The 25345-nt window shown below is 45.1% G+C and overlaps 1 protein-coding gene across 4 annotated transcripts in view; it reads left to right on the top strand.

Moving 5' to 3' along the window:
• AK4 (adenylate kinase 4) overlaps positions 1 to 25345 on the top strand; it is a 70134-nt gene that overhangs the window by 31733 nt on the left and 13056 nt on the right. The window contains exons 1-2 of one of the 4 annotated variants that reach the window (XM_034779125.1): positions 3726 to 3879; positions 4383 to 4564. The exons of 2 other annotated variants lie outside the window; for them this stretch is intronic. In XM_034779125.1, the coding sequence (XP_034635016.1) occupies positions 4420 to 4564 (145 nt within the window). In that variant the 5' untranslated portion in view covers positions 3726 to 3879; positions 4383 to 4419. Of the gene's footprint in view, positions 1 to 3725; positions 3880 to 4081; positions 4565 to 25345 lie in introns of those variants that run through there. One more of the 4 variants, XM_034779126.1, reaches the window with a different exon arrangement.

The following is a 25345-nucleotide window of genomic DNA, read 5'->3' as shown; positions in this document are numbered from 1 at the left end:
CTGCTACCACCAAAATTTTCATGACACCATTTGAAAAACTGGTAGTTTCCCCAGTACATGCTGTATTAATTGTTCTTGGGGACAGCCAGTTTTATAAGGCAAAAAAACAAACAAAATACCCTACTAGGATCCCTACCAGATTCCATTTGTGCTGTTCAACCAAAACTATTATGAGACATTGTGTATCAGCAAAAATAGGATTTGCAGGAAATGCTTTATCATAATATACATACCATAATCATTTCACAACACCATGCCACTGGAATCTACCTTTCCCGCTCTGAAAGGCATGAGTTCAGGGCTCATGTGTGGTCAAACAGAATTCTGGGTGAGGCAGAATTCTATGCTCACATCAGGAATACTAAGGAGATAGGAATGAACATTTTCCTATGTATAACTATGATGACACCCCTTACTTAAACTTCCTAGAAGCCTACTTGAGTTACCCCCTAAAGCCGGCCTTGCTTTGGTTGGCTGCCCCTGGATGCTTCTTGTTTTCTTTAGTAAAAGAGGAAAACAATGCAGTGCACTCTCTTCATAAAAGCCAAGCATTTTTATTCCTATGCATGCTGGGAATTGACAACAGAATTAAATAGAGCCGAAGCTAGAATGCAGGAGCTCTGTATTATTGAGATTCCTTGTGTGATGAACTTTGTATATACTTTCTTGCTTTGGACTCTAGTCACAAGAAAGAAGCAATGAAACAAATGAAATGAAGCAAATGAGACTCCTTTTTTAAGTAGTAGGCACCAGCTAAGGATAATTAATCCTTTACTGCTTCTGCTTCATTTAGTCTGGACTCTTGATTTGTCCCACAGACCAGAACATCTCCCATTCCTAACCTTTGCCATGAAATCTCACACTGGACCTTGTCAGCTATGAGTGAATAGCTTTTATTATTCCCCATCTTGTTAGCATTCAGTGCTGTTGTAGCACTTTCTGTATCTCTCGTCTCCTCTCTATTGCTAGGTGACCTTCTAAATAAAGAGACCACACAGGCCAAGGATTCAGCAGTTTGTAGATTTCAATACTTTCTGCTCCCTCTGCCCCTGCAGACAGGGTTCTTGGTGGGTAGATAGGAGCTTTAGGTTGGGCATCTCACCTGCTCCAGCTATGTGATCTGGGAGATGGGCTCATTGCAAGTGTGGGAATTTCAGGCCCATATCACTTTTCCATTTGTAGGCCTCCAAGCACTTTACAAAGGTGGGTAAGTATTAATTTCCCATTTACAAATGGGAAAACTAAGGCCCCAGGTCACAGAGCAAGTCCATGACAAAGCCAGGGATAGAAGCCAGATCCCATGATTCCCAGAGAGGAGGGGACACTGGGAGAGCTAGGGAGATATGAACATTTTCACCCTCGTGTTAGGATTTATCCACACTTTTAACAAGAGTAGTGGTGGCATTAATTAGAACTCAGAAACTATTTCCCTGATTCCTTGAGCCTGCAAAATAAATCCCCATCAATACATATTGAAATCAAAAGCTGCATGTGCACAGAGGTGAAAGTAAGCTGGTACGCCCCGGTATGGTGTACCGGCAAGAGCCAGTGCGCTGTACGGGGGTGGATCGGCTTCCCCTAGCGGAAATTTAAAGGGCCTGGGGCTCTAAAGGCCCCGCCTCTTCTGGTAGAGGCCCCACCCCCTCATAAGGACTCCGGAGTACCGGTAAGTTACTTTCACCCCTGCATGTGCAGCATTATTTGTACAGGTAAGTGGCTTAACTCCAGACCAGATATGTCACCTAAGCATTGACCTGTGCACTATGGGACAGTAGTGGGAAGACTATTTGTGCTCTTGGGGTTATTACACTAATAATTCCTGTCTTCAGTGGCACTGTACTGATGGAGATTGGCAGAGTGGAGAACCACATGATGGTTGGCCTGGCTTGAAGGAAGTCTACTACAGATATTTATAACACTTGCACAATGTTGGGAACATTTCTGTGTGTGAACATGAAGCATGTTACCAGATACTGCAGCATTATGCTAGTGCATCAAACCAGAAAGTCACCTGACTAGTCGGTTTTCATTGTCCAAGCAGAAGGAGGAATCAACAAGCAGCAAAGGTGGGAAATGTTATATTTAAAAATATCCTTCAGTTTTAACCATACAGTTATTAGTAACACTAGTAAGATATTTGCTTTTAAAAAGTGTAATTTTGGAACTTGTCAGTTTCCCTTTATAAACCATTCAAAACAAGGGAGTATCTCTCCCAACTGAATGAGACTTGGCAAGTCTGCTACATTATAAATATTTTGTGTGTGCGCACATGTTCTACACACACAATAACCATAGTCTGCAAAATCACTTTCGTAACAGCTATTTTCATAATAGTCCCTGTGGTAACATTCTGTTCCAGTGTACTATATCTACTAGCTTTCAATGATGAAGTGTGTGAATGAATCCCTTAGGGGGGGAGGGATAGCTCAGTGGTTTGAGCATTGGCCTGCTAAACCCAGGGTTGTGAGTTCAATCCTTGAGGGGGCCACTTGGGGATCTGGGGCAAAATCAGTACTTGGTCCTGCTAGTGAAGGCAGGGGGCTGGACTCAATGACCTTTCAAGGTCCCTTCCAGTTCTAGGAGATGGGATATCTCCATTTTTTTTTAATTTTTTTTTTTTTGAGTTCTGTACTTTAAGAGACATACCCTAATTTGGTGCCTAATGTCTCATGGCCTGGAGTTGCTAAAAAGCATTTGATTAAGAAAAAAATTATGTTTTGAAAGAGTAACCATAAGCAAGTTTACACACTGTAAGGCAAATGCATGATTTTGGGCCACTTACACAATATTGTGGGAGTGGTACCCTTTAAAAATTGCCTTTAAATGTAGATTTCCCCCCACCCCAGACTCCTCCTCTGAGTTTCTATGGGTTAATGACAACCCCACGGGCACCCAGTTAAGAGTTATTAAATAAGCAGCAGGTAAGTATTAAATAGGCAATATAAGAAAGTATTTCTTCACATAACACACAATCAACCTGTGTAACTCATTGCCAGGAGATGGTGTGAAGGACAAAAGTGAGTTCAAAAAAGAAATAGGTAAATTCATGGAGGGCAGGTCCATCAATGGCTCTTAGCCAAGGTGGTCAACGATGCCAACTTAGCTCCAGTATCCTAAAGCCTCTGACAGTCAGAAGCTGGGATTGGACATCAGGGGATGGGTCAGTCAATAAATTGCCCTGTTCTCTTCATTCCCTCTGAAGCATCTGGCACTGGCCACTGTCAGAATACAGGATGCTGGGCTAGATGGACCATTGGTCTGACCCAGCATGGCCCTTCTTATGGGCTTAAGTGTTGCTCCTAGACCAGTGGTTCTCAAACTTTTGTACTGGTGACTCCTTTCACAGAGTGCGACCCCCCTCGAATACATTAAAAACACTTTTAAATCTATTTAACACCATTATAAATGCTGGAGGCAAAGCAGGGTTTGGGGTGGAGACTGATGCTCACAACCCCCCATGTAATAACCAGAGGGGTCCCAAACCCCAGTTTGAGAACCCCTGCCGTAGCCCCAAGAGATTCATACAGGGCGCGGGGAGGGAAGCCGGCTGGCTGGTGTGGTTGGCTGGGATTTGTAGTCCTTGTGGGCGGTTCAGTTTGCTGTTGGGCGTGGGAGAGGCGCACCAATAGGACTACAAATCCCATTGCGCCAGGCCCTCTGGGGGCGGGGCTGGGTTTGTGACAGCTTGCCACTGGCCGCCGTCTTCTCTGCTGTTGTGAGTGCTGGGGCGGGCGAACGCGAGCGCCCGAAGCAAGCTAGCGCGCGCGGCTGCTCCCGCTCCCGGGGCTGGGGCTTGCATTTGCAAAGGGACCCAGCCGCCACGCTTTCGCTTAAAGGCACAGGCGAGGCGGAGGGGCAGCCTGCTGTGCGCTATGTTGGGTCAGTAGCGTGTTATGGGACAACCCCTCGCACATTTTTTAAACGCCATATTGCAGGAGTTTCCCCCGTCCCCTCCCCACTCCCCCTAAGAATTAGTGAGTTGAGTTTCCCTCCCGAGGAAGGTGGCTCTTTAGAAGCGCCGTGGGTGCAATCAGGGTGGGTGGGAAGGAGGATCCCCCGTCCCCCTTACAAGCAGTACCGACATCGGCGGGGGTCCCTAAGGAGCCCCAGGAACTCAGTTACACGGCGCGTTGGAGGCTAATCCCGCAGGCAGCTGGGGAGAATTGCCCACGTGCAAAGAGCCCCCCGCTTCCCCCGCACGATTTGCCAGCGTCTCCGCTGTAACTTCGGGGTTGCTGGGTGGAGATGTCGGGCCTGGCGCTGGCGGGGCTCGGCGGTCTCTGCCCCAGCCCGCTCTGATCGGGAACGGGTGCGGGGGGGACCTGCTCCTTCCCCGGCCACTGCTGCTCTGTAACTTTGCCGGGGTCGCTGTCGCTCCGTAGGGATCAGCGGGGAGCTCTGAGTGCGTGAGCGGCTGCGATGGCTTCCAAACTCCTGCGAGCCGTCGTGCTGGGTCCCCCGGGCTCTGGCAAAGGGACCGTGTGCCAGAGAATTGCCGAGAACTTCGGGCTCCAGCACCTTTCCAGCGGGCACTTCTTACGGGAGAACATCAGGGCAAAGAGCGGTAAGTTGAGGATCTGCTCAGCCAGGGGCGCCTACGTGTTTCCGTGCATGCAGGAGGCGCCGTCTGTTGCAGACCATCTGGGCTAGCGAACCGCAAGGCGGAATGGCTCAGGGATCAATCGGGGCAGATGATCCTAAACGCTGTTTGTCCCGAGAGGGGAATTGTGCCATGAAATTGGGCCCTTTGCAAAATGATCTCGCCGCTGGCTAGCAACCGGCGCTCAAGAAGCCAGTCGGCACAGGCTTGTGTATGTGTTGCTCAGTGCATTGCATAACCCACTTGTACCATGTAATCTGGAGTGAAGAGAAACAGCACCTAACAACAAATTCTTTACGTTTGTTAGGTTGTTATGTAGTCTTTGTCTACTAATATGGTGCGTGATGAGGCTGACCAATCTTTAATCTAGTTAGGACGCCAACCTCTATAACATTATGGATCTTGTTTTTTTAAAAAAAACTACAAAAACAATAGAGTTCTTGGTTAATGAAAACTGCAACAAATTATCCATAACAGGAGGCAATTGTGCCTCCTTGCACAATTTGCAATACACAGGCGTTAAGTTCACTCACTGTTTTTTCCTGCCGTAGTAAGTACAGCCCTGCAGTTTAAAGGGATGCTTTTCTTATCAGTGTTATTAATATCAGTGAATACAATTAAAACTTTTAAAATGTACTGTTCACCATGTATGCTGCCTGTTTTTTTTTCATGGTGTGAAAAATTGTAACTTCCTGGTTTTCATGTTTAAATCCACACAATTAACTTTTTTTAAAATAGTTTTCTCTGAAAAGTTAATAGTGATTCTTGCATACATAGTAATTGAGGTTCAGAAGAAGCCAGTATAAATAATTGTGTGCCCATTCATCCACTATTAGCTGTGTTTTGGGGGGAAATATTGCACACTAGTTTTATCTGAGTACAAATATTACGTATCCTCAATTCATAATTCATTGTGAAAAATAGCTCCCTACTCATGTAGTGTACAAATATCTCAGCTGGGTTGTCTGCTTAGTTTTAAATGCTAAAGCTTAAATCTCATCATCCCCTCTACAGGCACATATGGCTTGAAAGGCAGTGGAACCAGTGCGGTTCTGCTGCATGGGGGCAGGTTATGGCACATCTGTGCAGTGAAGTGTACTGTACTGTGGAGCTGTGCTGTAGAGTGGGCTCCATCTGTGGCAGCAGAAACTTCTCTCTGGTTCTTTTTTCAGGGTGGAGGATGGTGCTGGGGTATGACCGGTAGCTGTGACCACATGAACCTGTCAGCTTATCTCCTATGTAGTGGAGTGAGTTAGTTCATACTAACAGAAAAGTCTGCAGTGAAACATGGGTTGCAAGGCAACTAGAGGCATGGGAAAAGATCTTGACAGTGTCATGCCCCTCATAGTTCTCCCAGCTCTAGGCAGGGGAAATAATTTGGGCTTCTTAGAGCTAGGCATTATGGAACTGGTTCAAACTTGGTTGCTTCTGGAAGTATTTTTATTTTTTCTAAAATAAAAACTTGTGCCATTTCTTCCTCTAACATATAAATGGTAAACTGGCATTGTAGCTTATAAAAGAAAATATTCACTTTAGGAATGAAGCCTTTTATATGCCGTTTCATCTCAGAGCCAGTGTTTATGGCCAAGTTGTGAACCCTTCAGAAACAGGCTTCATAATGAAAAGACTAACAGAGCCAGGGGTTGAATTTCAGTGGTGTCTGTTTGGGGGAGTTCATTTTCCCCCTCATTAACAGAGCAGTGGAGTATGCTCAGTGCACGCAAGCTAGGGGCTACTTATCACCCCTGTATAGAATTTTCAGTGAAGATCCCAGAATCTATTTCTTTGGGTATCAATATTAGCTATTCACTTTCAGGTGTGAAGGTGGGTAATTATGTAAATACCACTTGAATTAGCAATAGCATTCTTTTATTCCTCTATCTCTTCCTTCTTTCTCTTGCCTCGCTTCTCTAGGGCTAGATCTACACTAGAAGAGGTTTTCTGGTACCTGTGCAGGCAAACCCTCCTAGCATTAACACTGCTTATACTGGCAAAAATGCTTTTGCTGGTATAGCTTAATTGTACCGGTTTCCTGAGCATAATTAGCTATACTGGTACAAGCATCTTTATGCAGCTATAATTGCATCTGCACTAGGGCTTTGATGGTGCAGAAAACACTGCAGACCTAACCAATGTTGATACACTAGCAAAAGTTTCTACTGTAGGCCTTGCCTAGATCTCAGTATTTTTCCTCTTACGGTAGACTGTTCACATCCCTTTTCCACTTCCTCTTATTTTTGCCTATCTTTCCCTCTACCACCTTATTCTCCCCCCCCCCTTCCCATTTTGAGTTTCTGTTCCTTCTTCAATCCAGTCTCCTTTCCTTCTTCCGTTGTCACACTTCTTCCCTTTCAATGTGAGTTTCTTCTCCTCCCTCAAGAGGTTCACACTGGAGCTCCTGCACAACAGCACAGAACTCGTGGTGCCCAGGAACCATTTGGAATGGATAAGTGTGCAGCAGTTCTTGTTGGGTTTCAATCTGGAACTGCTGGCCTCACTGGAGATGTAATTCTGTGCAGGAGCAGAGGTGTGAGTTTCCCCTGAAGTATTCTTACTGAGGTAACTAAAAATTAGAGGGACAGGAAGATGTGGGATGCCTGCAGTTTCCATGTCCAGTTTACATTCCTGAGAGCTTTGACTTCATTGGCATTAAAAGCGGTCTTGTGCTAGTTGTAATTTAAATGGATACAGCCAACTTTGGCATCTTATATGCTAAGACTGCTGCCTGTTACACTAAGGGCATGGCTACACTTGCAGATGTAGAGCGCTGTGAGTTAAACCAGCCCTCGGAGAGCATAGTATGGAAATTGCTGCAGTGTGTCCACATTGTCAGCTGCAAGTGCACTGGCGTGGCCACATTTGCGGCACTTGCAGCGGCATTGGGAGCGGTGCATTATGGGCAGCTATCCCACAGAGCACCTCTTCCCATTCTGGCACTGTGGTTTGTGGGAAGTGGGCGAGGGGTGCGGGGCCTTCTGGCTCCTGTCCCACACCCCGTGATGCATCGCTTCGCATCCCAGCAATCCCCGTGCTTCGGTCCACATTTGGCGCCATCTTTCAACTTTTTTGTATTGCACGCTCTCTTCCCTTTCCGTCTGCGGGAATGGAGCCCGAAGTGCTGAGGAATATGCTGATGGGTCTCACCAGCATGTCACGTTTGGCAGTCAAGTTACTCCTTAAGATTCAAACTCAGAGTTAGGAGTCCGAAGATATCGTCTCGCGTAACGCGTATGACGCGAGATTGCTTTTGGCATTCACAGACATGCTCACCACCATGGAACGCCGCTTTTGGAGGAAACCAGCACTGAGTGGTGGGATCACATCATCATGCAAGTCTGGGATGACGAGTAGTGGCTGCAGAACTTTCGGGATGAGAAAAGCCACTTCCATGGGACTGTGTGATATGCTTGTCCCCACCCTGCGGCGCAAGGACACGACATTGAGAGCTGCTCTGCCAGTGGAGAAGCGGGTGGCTATTGCAGTCTGGAAGCTGGCAACACCAGACAGCTACCGGTCAGTTGCTAACCAGTTTGGAGTGGGAAAGTCGACCGTTGGAATCGTGTTGATGCAAGTTTGCAGGGCCATTAATTGCATCCTGCTCAGAAGAACCGTGACTCCGGGTAACGTGCATGACATTGTGGCTGGCTTTGCACAAATGGGTTTCCCTAACTGTGGAGGGGCGATAGATGGCATGCATATTCCAATTCTGGCACCAGCCCACCTAGCCTCTGAATACGTTAACCAAAAGCGATATTTCTACATGTTTCTCCAGGCGCTTGTGGATCACCATGGGCGTTTCATTGACATTAACGCAGGCTGCCTGGAAAGGTGCATGATGCACGCATCTTTCGGAACACTTGGCTGTTCAGTTCAGGAAAGTTCAGGAAGCTGCAAGACGGGACATTTTTTCCCAGACCAGAAGATCACTGTAGGAGAAGTCGAAATGCCCATTGTGATCCTTGGAGACCCTGCTTACCCTTTAATGCAACGGCTCATGAAACCCTACACAGGGAGCCTTGACAGCAGCAAGGAGCAGTTCAACAACAGGCTGAGCTGGTGCAGAATGACTGTGGAGTGTGTTTTTGGCCATTTAAAGGGTTGATGGCGCGCACTGTATGGGAAGCTGGACTTGGCCGATGATAGCATCCCCGCGGTTATCCGCGTGCTGTACCCTCCATAACATTTGTGAAGGGAAGGGTGAAAGATTCACTCAGGCATGGAACTCGGAGGTTTAACACCTGGAGGCTGAATTTGAACAGCCAGAGAGCAGGGCTATTAGATTGGCCCAGCATGGGGCTGCAAGGATTAGGGATGCCTTGAGGGAGCAATTTGAGGCTGAAAGCCACCAGTAATGTTTGGTGCCCTGCACGGGAGCAAAGTGCAGTGGTTCCCATGTTAGTATGAATCTGTGTTTGCTATGCTGACTTGCAGTGTCTGTTGCTTTCCTGGGCTAAGGTTTCTTTTACTTAATGCAATAATAAAGAATGTTTTCAGAGCCAAAAAAGCCATTTATTGAAAAGAAACACTTGAGAAACAGAAAGGGCAAGGGGGTGGGGTGGGGAGCGGTTCAATCACAGATTTGCATATGTCGTGTTATCATACTCAGCCTTCCTGTCTGGAGTGCTGTGCAATGAGTGCTGCGCTTCAGGATGGTTATACTGCATGGTGATAGGGGTTGAGTGCAGTGGGTAAGGGTCATAGTTTGCAGGGCTGGATGGTGAAGCTACAGGTGTTGGAGGCAGCTGGTGGTGATAAGAACGCGGATGTTGGAGAAAGTGGGTTGGAGGTGACATGGGGGCACAAGGGAAAGAGTTTTGGGACAAGGGCTACAGGGAGGGGTGGGTATGGTAGTGCTCCGCCTGCATGGCTACGAGTGCCTGGATCAAGTCCGCTTGGCGCTCCATGATGCTTATCAGCTGCTCCCTGCTTTGGTGCCGGTGCACCGTGCTTTGCTGCCGGCGCTCCGCATTCTGCTGGCGGAACTTCCTTTCACTCTCCCTCCGCTCCTGAGCTTTTTGATTTTCATGAAGGGACTTCTGCATTACTTCATGCAGCATGTCTTCTTTACTTCAACATGGCGTCTTCCTAATTCTTTGGAGTCTCTCTGCTGGTGATAACACGGACGGCTGAGATCTCAAGGCTGCATCAGTGTCCACACTGCCGCTGCGGCACTCCAGTCAGGGCGCACCAAGCGTTATGCCTCTTGTGGAAGTGGATTACCAGGAGCACTCCAGCCGCGGAGTCCGGGCTCTCTACATGCCTTGCCAGTGTGGACACGTCGTGAGTTAGGGCGCCCGGGGCTGCTTTAATGCGCTCTAACTCGCAAGTGTAGCCATGCCCTAATTAGTATTCTCACTGTTTCCTTGTGCTTCCCTGGCCCGTTGCATCCATCTGTCGTGTTATAAGTAGACTGAGTCTAAGCTCTTTGGAGCATGGCCAGCGTTTTGGTTCTGTGTTTTGTACAGCTCCTAGCACAGTGGGGCCCTGGTCCATGACTGGTGCTATGACAATACAATGAACTTTAAGAAGTGAATTGAAAAATACCTTACACTGGCCCCCAAATTACTCTGTTGACTTTTATGGTTAGGCAATCAGTTCTCTTTTTCCCCAAAATATTGTTTTCTCCTCTTACTCTGAAAGTCCTACCCAGAGAGGAAACTGACTCACTGTACAGGGGGAACAGTGAAACTGAATATACACAACCCTTAAGTGCATAAAATGGAAACAGAGAAATGTTGTGCCCCTCAACTTTCAGTTGTTTTGTAACAAAAGTAGGTATAACATTCAGACAGCAGTGTGAACTTTTTTCAGTTGAGTATTTTTTTAATATGTGACCTACAGGCTGTGCTGTAGTTGTTAGATAATAAGTGCTGCCCCTTACATTGATAGGAAGAATTAATTCCTCAAATTGGAGAAATACTCATATAGCTGGATTGTCATCAAAGTACTATTTTAAAGATGGCTAGATTTCAAAACCAGGGAAATCCAGGTCAGATAAACATACTGTTGCAACACTAAGGGTGTGTGTGGGGGGTGTGTGTGTGGGGGGAGGGGGACTCAAGTGTGTGAGGGTAGGGAGGGAATAGTAGAGGGGGAGATTTAAAAATTATGAATCACTAGTGACTTGTCCACTTGATGGGGTGAGTGTGCCGCAAGCCAGGGAGTAACTCAGTGTGCCATCTTGCTGTATGCTAACTGGCCATGTGGACTCTGCTGCCACATAGTAAAAGTTCCATAACTCAAAAGTTCTCTGGCACTCTTAGTGTGCATAGCAGGGTCCACGTGGTCTGTTAGAGTGTGGAATTCATGTGTGCTGTAGATTCACACTGTAGCTTGCTGTGCAGACAAACCCTAATGCACAAGAATTCGTGGCCTGTCATGATCTAATTGTTCCTTCATAGCCTTCAACTCTATGAAGAAATACATTTTTCCTATGGTTGGGTCTTTTAAGGCCAAGTTCTTAATGACTTTAATCCAGCAAAGCCAAATTGTCTATTTTAAAAGTTTAACTGCAATTTTTTTTTTAAAAAAGGAAAAGTACCTGCATACAAACGAACTGTTTCTGTGGAGGCTTACAAAAGGGGATGGGACAATACTACAGCAAACGAAAAGCACTGCTGCTCTCTATGCATTACTAGTTCAATGGGACTATTCATTTGCATAAATCTTGGCAAGATTGGGGCCTAAATTATTAGCCTTTCCTGAACTATGTTTCAGTTCTTACCTTTTCCTTTACACGAATACCATGTGCTAGCTAAAGCCATCCCTAGAGTAAGCTAGTCTGAACTTGGCCCTGTGTATTCCCATTCCAAATCTTTATTCGGTACCACTTGGTTCATGTTTTAGGTGGTGACAATCTTTTTTGCTTCCAAGAAACCTTTCCTATAGGAATTTTAATCCAAGGATCTCCTACAACTACTATGCAATGCAGGTAAGGTGTTTGTTCCACCTACCATTGAAATGCAGACGCTTCTGGGTGTCAAGCAGCAGCTGTTAAAGTGCATGACACTATACAGTTCAGGAAATGAAGACTAATACAACAACTAGGGGGAGCTTGACCAACACACTGGAGATGGCACTCCTATTTTTACCCAAAGTACTGTGATTATATTTTACTTCTCCACAAGAAGAGCTAGGTCTCAATCAAAAGGCTGATTGCGCTATTTTGTCAGAACTACATGGTGTTGAAGTTGAACTATAACATCTCTGATGGCACACCTGCCAGCACTGGTTTAGGTATACATGTTAATCAACATCCTGCTTACTAAATGGTTGTGCTATTGAAAGAAAATTCAGCTTTAAGAGTAAAGAGACTCTTAAATCTGTTCTGGCCAATATGCTGAGAAGCCTGTCTTGTTGTGTATTACCTTAGTCTTGCTTGATCTGGATGGAAACTCTTTCCAAACAACAACATTTCTAGTCCTGCTTTTAAAACTAGAGGGGATGGTTCTACCCATGCTAAGAATCTGATGCCATCTGGATTTCTAACTGTTCAATTATCTGTCCAATAAAGAACCCGCAGTGTAAGGAGATGGAGCTCAGCTGGAACTATCCTGTGATCTGAAGTAGCTATAGAAAAAAGCCAGAATATTTTTTATATCTGTAATGTTTACTGGCCACTCTGTTAGAACTGTTGTTCTTAGTCATCTTTGAGGCCTTCATTTCCTCAATTAGTCAATAAAGATCAGATCCTGCAAAGTGCTGAACATAATGAACATTGAGAGTGAAAATGCATCTGTATTGAAGAAGACATCCTTACAACAGCAAGGAGCTGGGTGAGTAGAGAGATGGCTACAAGTGGTTCCATCTGTGTTGCTGATCACCCTCCATTCGTCTTGACTTCAGATGGTACTTAATTATGCAGGATTGAGTCCTTTCCATCAAATTAAAGGCTTGAACATTGTAATAGACACCCATCTGTGGAAGAATGCAGAATCATGAGTCCTTCACAGGTTATTTGTATAATGGGGTTATTAAAACTCAAGTTTAATTTTCTGCCAAAAGGCTGCATGTTTCTGAATTTTTCTGGTTTGTGAGAGTCAAATATCCTCCAAGTGAGTGGCTCGTCTATGTCTCTTACTTTAATTGCATCATTCAACTCACTGCTTCTGCTTTCTATGTCTAGCTATGCGTGATCTCTTTAAAACGTTATTTGTCTTAAAAGGTAACAAGCTTACTGACAATAGACAGCATTAATGAACGTGCTTCTGTCAGCTATCTCTGTTCAGGTGCTTGGTTAAATAGGGTAGAACCGAGGTTCTGTGTCATAAAGATACATTACAAAGCTGCTGGGATTGGTTTTTTTTTTTTTTTTTTTTAAACAGTACTGAATTAACAGTCAAGTTAGCAATAGTACAACATGAGAAGTTGGAGTATGTTATCTGAGTATGTTGGAGAACAATAAATCTTGATGTAAAAGAGGGGCCTGAGTCATCCAGTTTGGGTTTGAGGCAGTTTAGTCAGATTCCATTCCAGAGTTCACAGGTGAGGTTTATACTTGCTCTTCAGGTTTGGGGCCCACTTCTAATTAGGGTGGGAAAAATATACTCAAATAGTTATTAGTGACCTGAGCCATCCACCCTCGAGTACAGGCTGCCGATTCTTTCATCGGTTAGTCACTGGTTTGAATGTGGCTCAGGTTACTCATCTCTTCTCATTCTCAAAGTTCTCCACAATCCTCAATCCTTTCTACACTCTTGTGAGGTAGATAGTGACTTGCCATGGAACAGTTGTGATTAGACTAGGAGTCTTTTACTCCCAATTGTGTCCACCAGCTGGATGGCCACACTTCCCCCTCTGAGGGGGAAGAAAGGCAGAAAAGATCGGGCCTCAGCCAAAATTCCTTGTCCAGATCTCTCTTTCATCTCTGTATGACTGGGTAAACCAATGTAGGGATTCAAAATCCAAACTTCAGGCAGTTAGGAATCCAATGTCTGACTTTGACCCATTTCAGATTTGAGCTGCAAGCTCTCTGATCCTGGAGCTGTGGCTTGTCTTAGACTTTCCTCTAGAAGGGACTGAAAGTAGTTAGCTGTCAGTGGTGTTTTGGCCTATGTGACATAAATTGGTTTCAGCCCAATGCCTAATATGTGGGTGTCTACTTCACAAGCCCCTCATAGGTGGTCTCCTCAGAGAAATTAAGGTTTGAATGAGCATGGATCCCAAATGACTGTCTTGCATCTAGGGGTGATCATAACCCCAGTGCTGAGCCGCACTGGCATGGCAGTTCAGGAGAAACCTTTCACTATTACTGCCCATGCTTTGCTTGTTTAGTGGATTGAAAAGATAATCCTCCAGGGCAGGCAAGCTGGTACCTCTCATCACTGTAAATTCAACTGTTTTGCCCTTTACAAACAACCCTTGTGTAGCTGTAAATAACCAGCTTCTAATACTTCTCTGGCTCTTTTGAACTCTTTCAGTCTCCTCATAATTAACTTTACCTGTTGGTGCTTGGATCCTGATGGACTCTTGAAACTTCAGCCAAGTTCGCCAGTTAAATGAAATAATGTGACTTGCCATATCCATTCCATTATGTAGGTAGCTAACAGCTTGGTAATAAGGCTGCCACATAAAGGAAAGACTGGCACACATCCCTTCAAAAGAGTATTTCTCTAACAATCTATTGTAATGACTATTTTGTCATGTAAATCTATTTACACTAATGTCAATCAGAAGTGGGGAGGATGGCTCAGAGACCACTTGTTAAAATCTACCACAATACTGAGGGGAAGTTTGGGATGATCTTTCCTTCTCTCTGATGGAGCTTGTGTTCAGCTCTGGATGTTTATGGATGATTTCTGCAAGTCATGAGTTATCCTTCTTACCTAGAAAAGATCGTGCCAAGTGTAGGTTGGCTGTATAAGGAAGCCACCCTGAGTGCCACAAGTTTTGAGGTCAGAGAATGTAATCTGGTAACTTGCTTCTCTTAAAGGTAGCAAGTATTATAGACTTTAAGGCAAGAAGGGACCACCATGATAATCTAATCTGACCTCCTGCGCATTGCCCACCCACTCCTAAAAATAGACATACAATCTCTGGCTGAGTTACTGAAGTCTTTAAATCATGATTTGAGAGTAAACAGTTTTATATAAACCTTATTGGTCTGACTGTTGTACTAGATAACACTTATTAACACAGAAAATGTGTAACTAGTTGTTCACTGGCTTGTAAACTTGTTTATAAAGTCCACTTAAGAGTTTAGAAAACATAGACTCATAGACTTTAAGGTCAGAAGGGACCATTATGATCATCTGGTCTGACCCCTTGCATGCTGCAGGCCACAAAACCGTCCCTACCCCTTCCCTTGACTCTGCTGTTGAAGTCCCCAAATCCTGTGGCCTAGTGACTTCAATTGGCAGAAAACCCTCCTGCTAGTGATCCCTGCCCCATGCTGTGGAGGAAGGCGAAAAACCTCCAGGACCTCTGCCAATCTACCCTGGAGGAAAATTCCTTCCCGACCCCAAATATGGCGATCAGCAATACCCCGAGTATGTAGGCAAGAGTCTCCAGCCTGACCCTTGTTAGCCATTATACTGTTTACCTGCCATGGCTCGGTATTCCTTGGCTAAAATCATGTTTTTCCATTAAACCATTCCCTCCATAAACTTATCTAACTTAATCTTAAAACCAGACAGGTCCTTCGCCCCCACCGTTTCCCTCGGAAGGCTGTTCCAATATTTCACCCCTCTGATGGTCAGAAACCTTCGTCTAATTTCAAGCCTAAACTTCCCCACAACCTATGTATGAAAGAGGATATGCTTCCTGCATCATGAATCTGGTTAACTGTCTTTGTGCTGTGACTCTGCAATAGTTCATAAACTTCAGTTAAGTTAGTAATACTTTACTTGTGGCATTTGTTGGAGAAATTAATGACCACGGAGCCAAGATTTTTAAAAATACAAACCGATAGTTTGGCTCCTAAAAGAAGTGGTGCTTTTTTTTAGTGCTGAGCATTCATCCACTTGAGAGGGACTGTTCATGTGCTTAAAGTTAAGACTAGAGCTATCATCTGTCTCCTCAAACCTAGGGTGCTACTGAATGTCTTTCGCACTTTCTTGATGAGAGCAAGTAGGCTGAGGATTAATTTACATAAAGCTGAACTGACTTTGGTGAGATGAGGGCGGCAGCTTGGGTATTTAGTTGAGATAGTTGCCCACTACCAAGGCTTTCAATTTGGGCAGTAGAAGAAGGGATAGCTTGGTTAGGTTCTGAGTTCATGGCAACGATGTCAGTAAACCCGCATCTGGCAAGAACGCTGGCCGGCTCCTTTCCTGTTGGACACTGTAGCGAGGCGGCCTGGCTCCCAGCCGCCCCAGAGAGGGACGAGCCCCTCCGAATGCCAAAGTGGGCAGAGCCACTGGAGCCTGCACCCACCCCCCCAAAGGTCAAAGCGCAGGACAGGAAGTATAAAAGCACCACCCCAGGTCTCAGAAGCTGCCTGGCCGCTGGAGAAGCCAGACGCTGGGGGCCTAGCTCCCGCTGGGGAGACTCCTGCAGCCTGTGACCGACCTGAGGACTGGCCATACCAGTTAAGGCCTGATGACGACCAGACCCCGGAGATGCTCTTAAGCCTACCGGAGAGAAGCGACCCAGAGGAGCTGCCAAGCCTACCGCTCGCCGAGTGCCCTGAGGAGCCCATGGTGCTTGATTCCGTGGAGGAGACCGACCAGATGCAGGTACTGCTAGAGGGGGAGGTAGGAAGTAGCCCGGGGGCAGCTGACCCTAGTCTGGCTAGGGCACACCCAGAGCCGATGTCAGTGTGTGTTACGACCAGGATCTCCACTGACACAGCAGCAGGCTGCCTGCCACTGTTAGGGCTCCGGGCTGGGACGCAGTGAAATGGGCGGGCCTGCGTCCCCCCTGCCACCCCACTCACGGGTGGCAGTCTCCCCCTCGCCCCAGATGCTCAGAACCAGGAGCCTGGGCTTGTTATTGAACTATTTGCTCAGCCCCTGCCTGAGGGCCTGAGCTCCAGACTGAGTGTTGCCCGCCCTGACCCAGGGCCTGGGCCTGTTGCTGAACTATTTGCTCAGCCCCTGCCTGAGGGTCTGAGCTCCAGACTGTTTGCTGCCCCGTCCTGACCCAGGGCCTGGGCCTGTTCCTGAACTATTTGCTCAGCCCCTGCCTGAGGGCCTGAGCACTTGACTGTTTCCTACCTCACCAGGCTAATTCCCCAACTCCCTGGACCTAAGTAGGGAGGCGGCCTGGCTCCCAGCCACTCCAAAGTGGGGCGACCCCAACCGAACCCTTCTACAGACATGAACCTTACTAATAGTATCCAGGCCTCTCCCACCTTTCCAGTCGGACTGTGTAGTATGAGCCATATAGGGCTATACTTTAAATCTCTCTTTGCATTCTGCACAAGCTTCAATTTCATCGGCTCACTTTTAAAAGCAGAGCATCTTGCCTTGAGCCTCTGACGCTAGAATTCTGGGATCCCACTGACAACCCACTTGTTTCTGGGAATGATATAAGCTGTTGTGTTTGACTTACAAAGAACTAAATGGTCTGGGAGCATCCTACCCGAGGGACTACCCCTCTTCCCCATGTGATATTGCTGCGGGAGAGATCAGCAGAGGTACCTGAGCTGAGTCTCCCCCTCTACAGAAGAGAGGGACCTGGTAACAGGATGTGCGCTGTGAGGGGCCCCTCAAATATAGAATTCACTTCCCCTGGTCTGAAATAGCTGGAACTTGTTGACTTTGAGGGTGTTGTACAAAGTCCCATCTAGTTGACCAGGCTTTGGGTGGAGAGCTGAGAGGGTTGGATTTGCTTTAGGAATCTGAGATGGGAGATCTTGAGTTGATCATGTAAGTCCAGGCAGCAAAACCTGTCCTATAGGTGGGAATGTGCTACTAATGTAACTTTAACTTGTGGCAAGGGCACCTGAGCTGGGGCACAGGCATTCCTTTATCTGTGTCATTTTAAATCTGAACAGATAGTGTTGTACAGCCTGAGTCCTCATAACCTCCTGGGAGGGTGATAAATAAATACCTTCATTCTACTAATCTCTGACTCAGGGATGAAGATGATGTGGATTTCGTAAGTTGACATTGGTATGGTCAATTCTCACCTGCAGGGTTTTTTGTTTTACTGGTATTAAAAACAAACAAGCAATATCTGAACTGTGTGAAGTGCCCGACTCTGTATCTCAGGCCTTGGCTACACTGGCGCTGTACAGCACTGCAACTTGCTGTGCTCAGGGGTGTGAAAACACCCCCCCCCCCCGAGCACAGCGAGTGCAGCGCTGTAAAGCGCCAGTGTAATCAGTGCCTGCAGCGCTGCACGCTCGCTCGCAGCCCTGCATGCTATTCCCCTCGGAGAGGTTGAGTACATACAGCGCTGCGAGAGAGCTCTCGCTGGCGGCGCGACTACACTCGCGCTTCACAGCGCTGCCGCGGCAGTGCTGTGAATTCCCAAGTGTAGCCAAGGCCTCAGTATCAAAGACATTTAGGTCAAAGGCAGAAACTCTGGGCTAGAGTCTCGGCTCAGTCTGAGCTGTATTTGACACAGGACCTGGAAGAGGTGGGTGGCGCTAGACCACTTTTGTGTTTTCTTGATCCCTGAATCACTCTTGCTTATGGAGCTGGAGACTCCAGCAGGTAGGAGCAGAAGCAGCCAAAGCATGGACATTTGGACATTCAGAGAACTTTCTACAGCGTTAACTGGACTTTCTCTACTCTGTGCTGATTGGCTGTTTGCCCAACCCTCTCCCATCTTCCCTTATAGTTTCCTCACTTTGACTTCACTCCACACCTGCCCCTCTTACCCTCTTCTATCCTGTCCCCATACACCCTTCCCTTGAACGTCCCCGCTCCCTTTGCTTTTCTTTCTGTTTAGCTTATCCACACTAAACCCACCCAAAAAGAAATAACCGTGGAACTAACATGACATTTGCTGCCATCGCATGGTTAACTGTGCTTGTGCATGCTATCGCTTATCCCAAACGTGCATCTGTCTGTTTTTAGACTGTAAGCTCTTTGGGGTAGGTGCTGGTTGCTCCTATGTTGGTACAGCGCCGAGCACAATAGGGCCTCATTCTTGATTGGTCTATAGGCACTGCTGTAATAAACATGACTGAGACTACTTAGTGGATCATCTGTGTGGAGCTTTCTGGGGGGTTAGAAGAATCTGGTAGCCTGCCATGGCAATGGTTCCAGAACACACAAGTCTGTGCTTTCCTCTGTGTCCATAGGAGGAAGGGAGCATAGGCCCTTGGGGTAGATGACTTCAGGTGTCTTTAAAATCCTAAGCACAACTTCTGGCCTCAGAAAGTTGGCCATCATTGTTGTAACTTAACCATCTTAGTACACAGTTAACTGTTGCTAGTGTTGAATTAACTGTCTCTTTTCTTCATTAACGTTAGATAAGTTAGATGAAGTATAAACAAGAAATCGTGTAAAAGGTTACTTTGTACAGGGGAAAGTATGAGCTTATCTTGAGAAATCTAGCCATGGGAAGGTAACTGGAGGGTGGTTGAAAAATTAAAACCCTTCCCATTTGGCTTTTCTTTCAGGACTTTTGTGCTGCATTTTTTTCATCCATGCCAGTTTCTTAGCAGCCGGGCACTCCAGAACTTTGCAGCAGCTGTGCCGTGAAGATCACACTTTCTTAAAGTCTATGTGTTTGGAAATATATTCTCCATGAGCCAATACAGCAGTAACTTTCTCACTCTTTTGTCTTGTTTTCATTTAAATACCAGCAGCCTTGGCTGGAAACCCAAGATCTAATGGCAAGAAATGTAGCAAACCTGTAACCACAGCCTTGGCTTTGACAAATGTGTGATCTGGTTGGGAGAGGGGGAGGAGGCTGGCTTGTGAATGGAGGAGGGAGATGGGGCAGTGACACTGAGGAAATCATGAGGGAAGAATCTTAATTTTTTGCATTGCTTAGGTTTTGTTAATCCTCTTAAGGATTGGCCATTCCACAGGAAGACTAGCATGGCCAGCCTCATGCTACTGCTCCCTGCCCCTTCCCTTTTACGGCAGTCTGACCAACGACTAAAAAGTGGCTCATGCAACTCGCTTCTGAACACATGAATGTGCAAGTTGCACATTATTACAGGCCACAACTTCTCTATGGAGGGCAAATCCCAAATTGTCACATGGGAGGCTCAGTTATGGAGCCTGGACTCTTCGGTCAGTTGGCATGCGCTGAAAGTGCTAGGGAAGGGAGTCCCTTCCATTGTTTAAAACGGCCCCGAACGTAGCTAAGGAGCTATGCTTAGGGGACTGTTTTCAAGGGCAAAGATTACTTTAACATACTGCCATTACTTGAAAGCATCACTGGAGTCTCTGGCTACACCTACAGTGCAAGTTAAATTGTAATTGCAGTGTAGGAAGCTATACCTATTGTAGCTTTAATGTGGTTAGTGCGGGTAATGGTAGTAGTGAAGATGTAGCAGCATGGGCTACCAACCTGAGTATGTACCCAGGGTCCCCTGCTGGCTTGTACTGGGGCGGCAAAGCCAACGCAGTCCTTGCTGCTACTGTTACCTGTGCTAGCTAGAGTAAAGCTAGCACATGTGTGCCTACCTGCATTACAATTCTATCTTAATTTGTGATATAGATGTGCCCTGTAGCAACCGAATGAATGGAGAGAAAAACATAGTGGAATGGCATTTTCTATTTCCTACTTTTGGAAAATGAAATCTGCATTTCTGTATTCTTGCTAAGGATGAGTTGTTTATGTGAGCAGTGTGAAACTTACAATGTCCCTCACTATTCATTTCAAGAGCTTGGGTTTTGTAAATTAGATCTTGGGTAATTACATTATTCTCATGCCGCCTTAACAAGGTTTTGAAACACTTTTTTGGCTTTGGACTAGTACTGAACCATTAGATCAGTATTCGCAGCAGCTGTATAGTCCAGAGTCAAATGATAAGAACATAAGAATGGCCATACTGGGTCAGACCAAAGGTCCATCTAGCCCAGTATCCTGTCTTCCAATAGTGGCCAGTGTCAGGTGCCCCAGAGGTAATGAACAGAACAGGTAATCATCAAGTGATCCTTTTCATGTCGCTCATTCCCAGCTTCTGGCAAATGGAGGCTAGGGGCACCATCCCTGCCAGCCTGGCTAATAGGTTCTTCAATGGCTATCTTCCATGAATTTATCTAGTTCTTTTTTGAACCTGTTATAGTCTTGGCCTTCACAACATCCTCTGGCAAAGAGTTCCGCAGGTTGACTGTGCGTTGTGTGAAGAAATACTTCCTTTTGTTTGTTTTAAACCTGCTGCCTATTAATTTCATTTGGTGACCCCTAGTTCTTATGTTATGAGACAGAGTAAATAACACTTCCTTATTTACTTTCTCAACACCCATCATGATTTTATAGACTTCAATCATATCACGCCTTAGTAGTCTCTTTTCCAAGCTGAAAAGTCCCAGTCTTATTAATCTCTCCTCATATGGGAGCTGTTCCCTACCCCTAATAACTTTTGTTGCCTTTTTCTGAACCTTTTCTAATTCCAATATATCCTTTTTGAGATGGGGCAACCATATCTGCACGCAGTATTCAAGATATGGGTGTACCAGGGATTTATATAGAGGCAATATGATATATTTTATCTTATTATCTATCCCTTTCTTAATGATGCCCAACATTCTGTTTGGTTTTTTGGCTGCCGCTGCACATTGAGTGGATGTTTTCAGAGAACTATCCACAATGACTCCAAGATCTTTCTTGAGTGGTAACAGCTAATTTAGACCCCATCATTTTATATGTATAGTTGGGATTATGCTTTCCAATGTGCATTACTTTGCATTTATCAACACTGAAGTTCATCTGCCATTTTGTTGCCCAGTCACCCAGTTTTAGAGAGATCCTTTTGTAGCTCTTCGCAGTCTGCCTGGAACTTAACTATCTTGAGTAGTTTTGTGTCATCTCCAAATGTTGCCACCTCACTGTTTACCCCTTTCTCCAGATCATTTATTAATATGTTGAATAGGACTGGTCCCAGTACAGACCGCTGGGGGACACCACTATTTACCTTTCTCCATTCTGAAAACTGACCATTTATATCTCCCTTTGTTTCCTATCTTTTAACCAGTTACCAATCCATGAGGACCTTCCCTCTTATCCCATAACAGCTTACTTTGCTTAAGTGCCTTTGGTGAGGGACCTTGTCAAAGGCTTTCTGAAAATCTAAGAACACTATATCCACTGGATTCCCCCATGTCCACATGCTTGTTGACCCCCTCAAAGAATTCTAGTAGATTGGTGAGGCATGATTTCCATTTACAAAAACCATGTTGACTTTTCCCCAACAAATTATGTTCCTCTATGTGCCTGACAATTTTGTTCTTAACTATAGTTTCAGCCCAGTTTGCCCGGTACTGAAGTCAGGCTTATCAGCCTGTAATTGTTGGATCACCTCTGGAGCCCTTTTTAAAAATTGGCATCACGTTAGCTATCCTCCAGCCTTTTGGTACAGAAGCTGATTTAAATGATAGGTTACAGACTACAGTTATTAGTTCTGCAATTTCACATTTGAGTTCCTTCAGAACTCTTGGGTGAATACCATCTGGTCCTGGTGACTTATTGCTGTTTAGTTTATCAGTTTGTTCCAAAACCTCTTCTAATGACACCTCAATCTAGGACAGTTCCTCAGATTTGTCACCTAAACGGAATGACTCAAGTTTGGGAATCTCTCTCACATCCTCAGCCATGAAGACTGATGGAAAGAATTCATTTAGTTTCTCCGCACTGGCCTTATTGTCCTTGAGTGCTCCTTTAGCATCTCGTCCAGTGGCCCCACTGGTTGTTTAGCAGGCTTCCTGCTTCTGATGTACTTAAAGCTTTTTTGCTATTATTTTTTGAGTCTTTGGCTAGCTGTTCTTCAAATTCTTTTTTGGCTGTCCTAGTTATATTTTTATACTTTATTTGCCAGAGTTTATGCTTCTTTCTATTTTCCTCACTAGGATTTAACTTCCATTTTTTAAAGGATGCCTTTTGGCCTCTCACTGCTGCTTTTACTTTGTTGTTTAGCCATGGTGACACTTTTTTTAGTTCTCTTACTAAGTTTTTTAATTTGGGGCATACATTTGAGTATTTTATTTTAATAGCCTCTCTAATCTCCCTGAGCATTTCACAGTCACTTATCACCGTCCTGGTCAGGTGGTCGATAATATATCCCTACTGCTATATTCTTATTATTAGAGCATGATTATCTCTTAGTATACATACAGGGATTTTGTTCTGTGTTTGTACATCACCTATTACAATGGGGTCCTGGTCTGTTGATGCTCTAGTAATACAAATAATAAGTTCCATTTTAGATATTTAGAGCATGGGGATGGTGGTTTGAAATGAGAAACTTAACTTTGAAACTTTCTCAGTGGGAGTATAAAGCTGACATTTCAGGCAATATATTGTATCGGAGGGCTGTATTTACACATGTGGCTTCAATCAGCAGATCTCTGTATGCTGTAATAAACCTAGAAAAGCTCTATTTAAACCAAAAAAGGAGAAGTTGTTACTGGCTCCTTCCAGGGATCTGTCCTTGGAGGTGGAATTTGGGGATTTTCGGAGATCAGACCAGCAGTTCCTTACAGATGTATTAATCAGTTATGTGAGATGTGGTTTTGTAAGTCTTTGGGGTTTGGGGGTGGGTGGGAGGAGAAGAGGAAGGTTCAGGCACTGGAATGGGACTCTGGAGACCTGAATTAAGTTCCTTGCTCTGCTACAGAGTCCTTGTGTGATCTGGGCTAAGTCACTTAATTACTGTGCTTCCGTTTTCCCCATCTGTAAAATGGAGTAATAAAGTTCCATTTCTCCAGTCATTGTCTGCTTATCTTATAAACTCTTTAGGGATTGGACTCTTACTATATATTTGTACAACACCTAGCATAATGGGGCCTCAATCTCAGATGTTACTGTAATACAAATAATACCAATATTAAAGAGATGGGGGGAATCACATAAATACCTCATAGGAGCTCTTAGCACTTCAGGATGAGGTTTGTTCTGTGACAAGTAGTAATTCATCCCAACCTCTGTCAGGTGAAGGTTCAGTAACTGCACCACTTTTCCCTGGGTTAACTTTGAAGATCACTATGGGAATATATTAATTTTTCCTCTTTAAAGAAAATGCTTTCTCATGTCCTGGAAAGGAGAGAATACTACTTGGCAAATTAACCTCATTTTAAGTGAACTTCCCTGGAAATGTATAAACTTCATTCCTAAAAAATATGCCGCTTTTTAGAGCGAGACTAATCAATGACATAATTCAGAGGAGGCTGGGATGAAGACTTTGTAGAGAAGTCTATATAAAATACCTGGCACCCAGGACAATGTGGGTTCATTCCAAAGGTAAAAACCTTTGCTTTTCAGAAGGCATTTTATGAATCTCGGGGTAAGCCCTATCTGGTAGGGATGACTTAGCAATGTCTAGAGAGGAAGAGCAGTCCATTAGTGGCAAGGAAATCATCCTAACCATCCCTTCACAGAGGAAATGGTGGCGATGGAATTTTAACAAGGGGTCTCCAGAACTTCACTAGACTGTGAATCAGCTGCAGTATGTTGCAGCGTCTTCTAGGTCCATGGATGTGCTCCAGGTACAAGAATGTGACCACGGCTTCAGTGTTGCGTGAAGGATGTACAAGTTTTACATGTCTGGTCTGGCCTATTTTTGAGAAACTGACCTAGACCCCAGTCCAGCAACTGCTTCTGTGGGGACAGGTTGCCACAGAAGTCAATGGGGATCTGTATAGAAAACTTTCCCTTGTGTCGAAGTAAGTAAACATAGTTATGAACACCAGTTCATATTAGGAATTGCAATGCTTTGAATCTGGGAGTGTCTCTCCCTAGCAACAAGTGCATTCTTGCCAAGCCCTTGGCTTAGTGCAGACCACGTGAACAGGTAACAAAAAATGTGCGTGCAGAAGGGTGTGATAAAAGTTCATGCCCACAGGATGCCTGTGCACAGGTTGCATAAGACACATGTTTTTCCCTCTGATGTGTTTAGAGACCTAAGAAGCAGGAGAAAAGTGAACAACAGTGCAGTAGTGGTGGCAATGTGCATTCATTACAACTGGTGACTATTCCAGTACAGAAATGGATTGCCTTCAATTGTAAAAGTCACTCCTGGTCATCTCTCTGTATTTACACAGGCTTACCCTATTACTACAACAACAGGCAAATAGCTGACTTCCCCATGCTATTTTAAATTTATCCGTAGAAAGAGAAGTACCCCATTAATCTCAGTCCAGTGGCTCATCTTTGCAGTCCATCTTTTGCCTTACAGTGTTCCCCAGTGTTTCTTTAAAGACTACATTCTCACATGCCAGAATTGGACATCCATGTAGTCTTTTAATGTTACTTGGCAGCAATAATCTCAGTTCTAGGATATTTCTAGGGCCCAATCTTATTTTGTTTTATCCTACTTCCTGGGGTTGTAAAGTTGTGCACTGATTCTTACTCAGTCTCGGTTTTAACCTTACAATTGGTCCTAATTAACTAGTTGTTCTTTGGAGGGCTTTTCAGGCTGTCTTGCATTCCCCCTGTTTATTAGTTAATGTGTATCCTCCAAAACACGCTGCTATCCTATGGGGGTAAGAATATTGAGGCAAAATGAGTGAATTGCTTTACTCTGTTTACCAGACATAGTGTTTAGGTTTTAATAATGCTTCAGCTAGTTAAGGGGAAAACACATTCTGTTCATGTGAATAAACTTTTTTTTGTAAAAGCTACAGAAGACTAAAAGATGAAGAGACTTGGTAAAAAGACGGAAGGAAACCATGGTGAAGC

This window comes from Trachemys scripta, chromosome 8, assembly GCF_013100865.1.
Source record: "Trachemys scripta elegans isolate TJP31775 chromosome 8, CAS_Tse_1.0, whole genome shotgun sequence".
NCBI lineage: Eukaryota > Metazoa > Chordata > Testudines > Emydidae > Trachemys > Trachemys scripta.
This window is presented reverse-complemented; position numbering and strand designations above follow the sequence as displayed.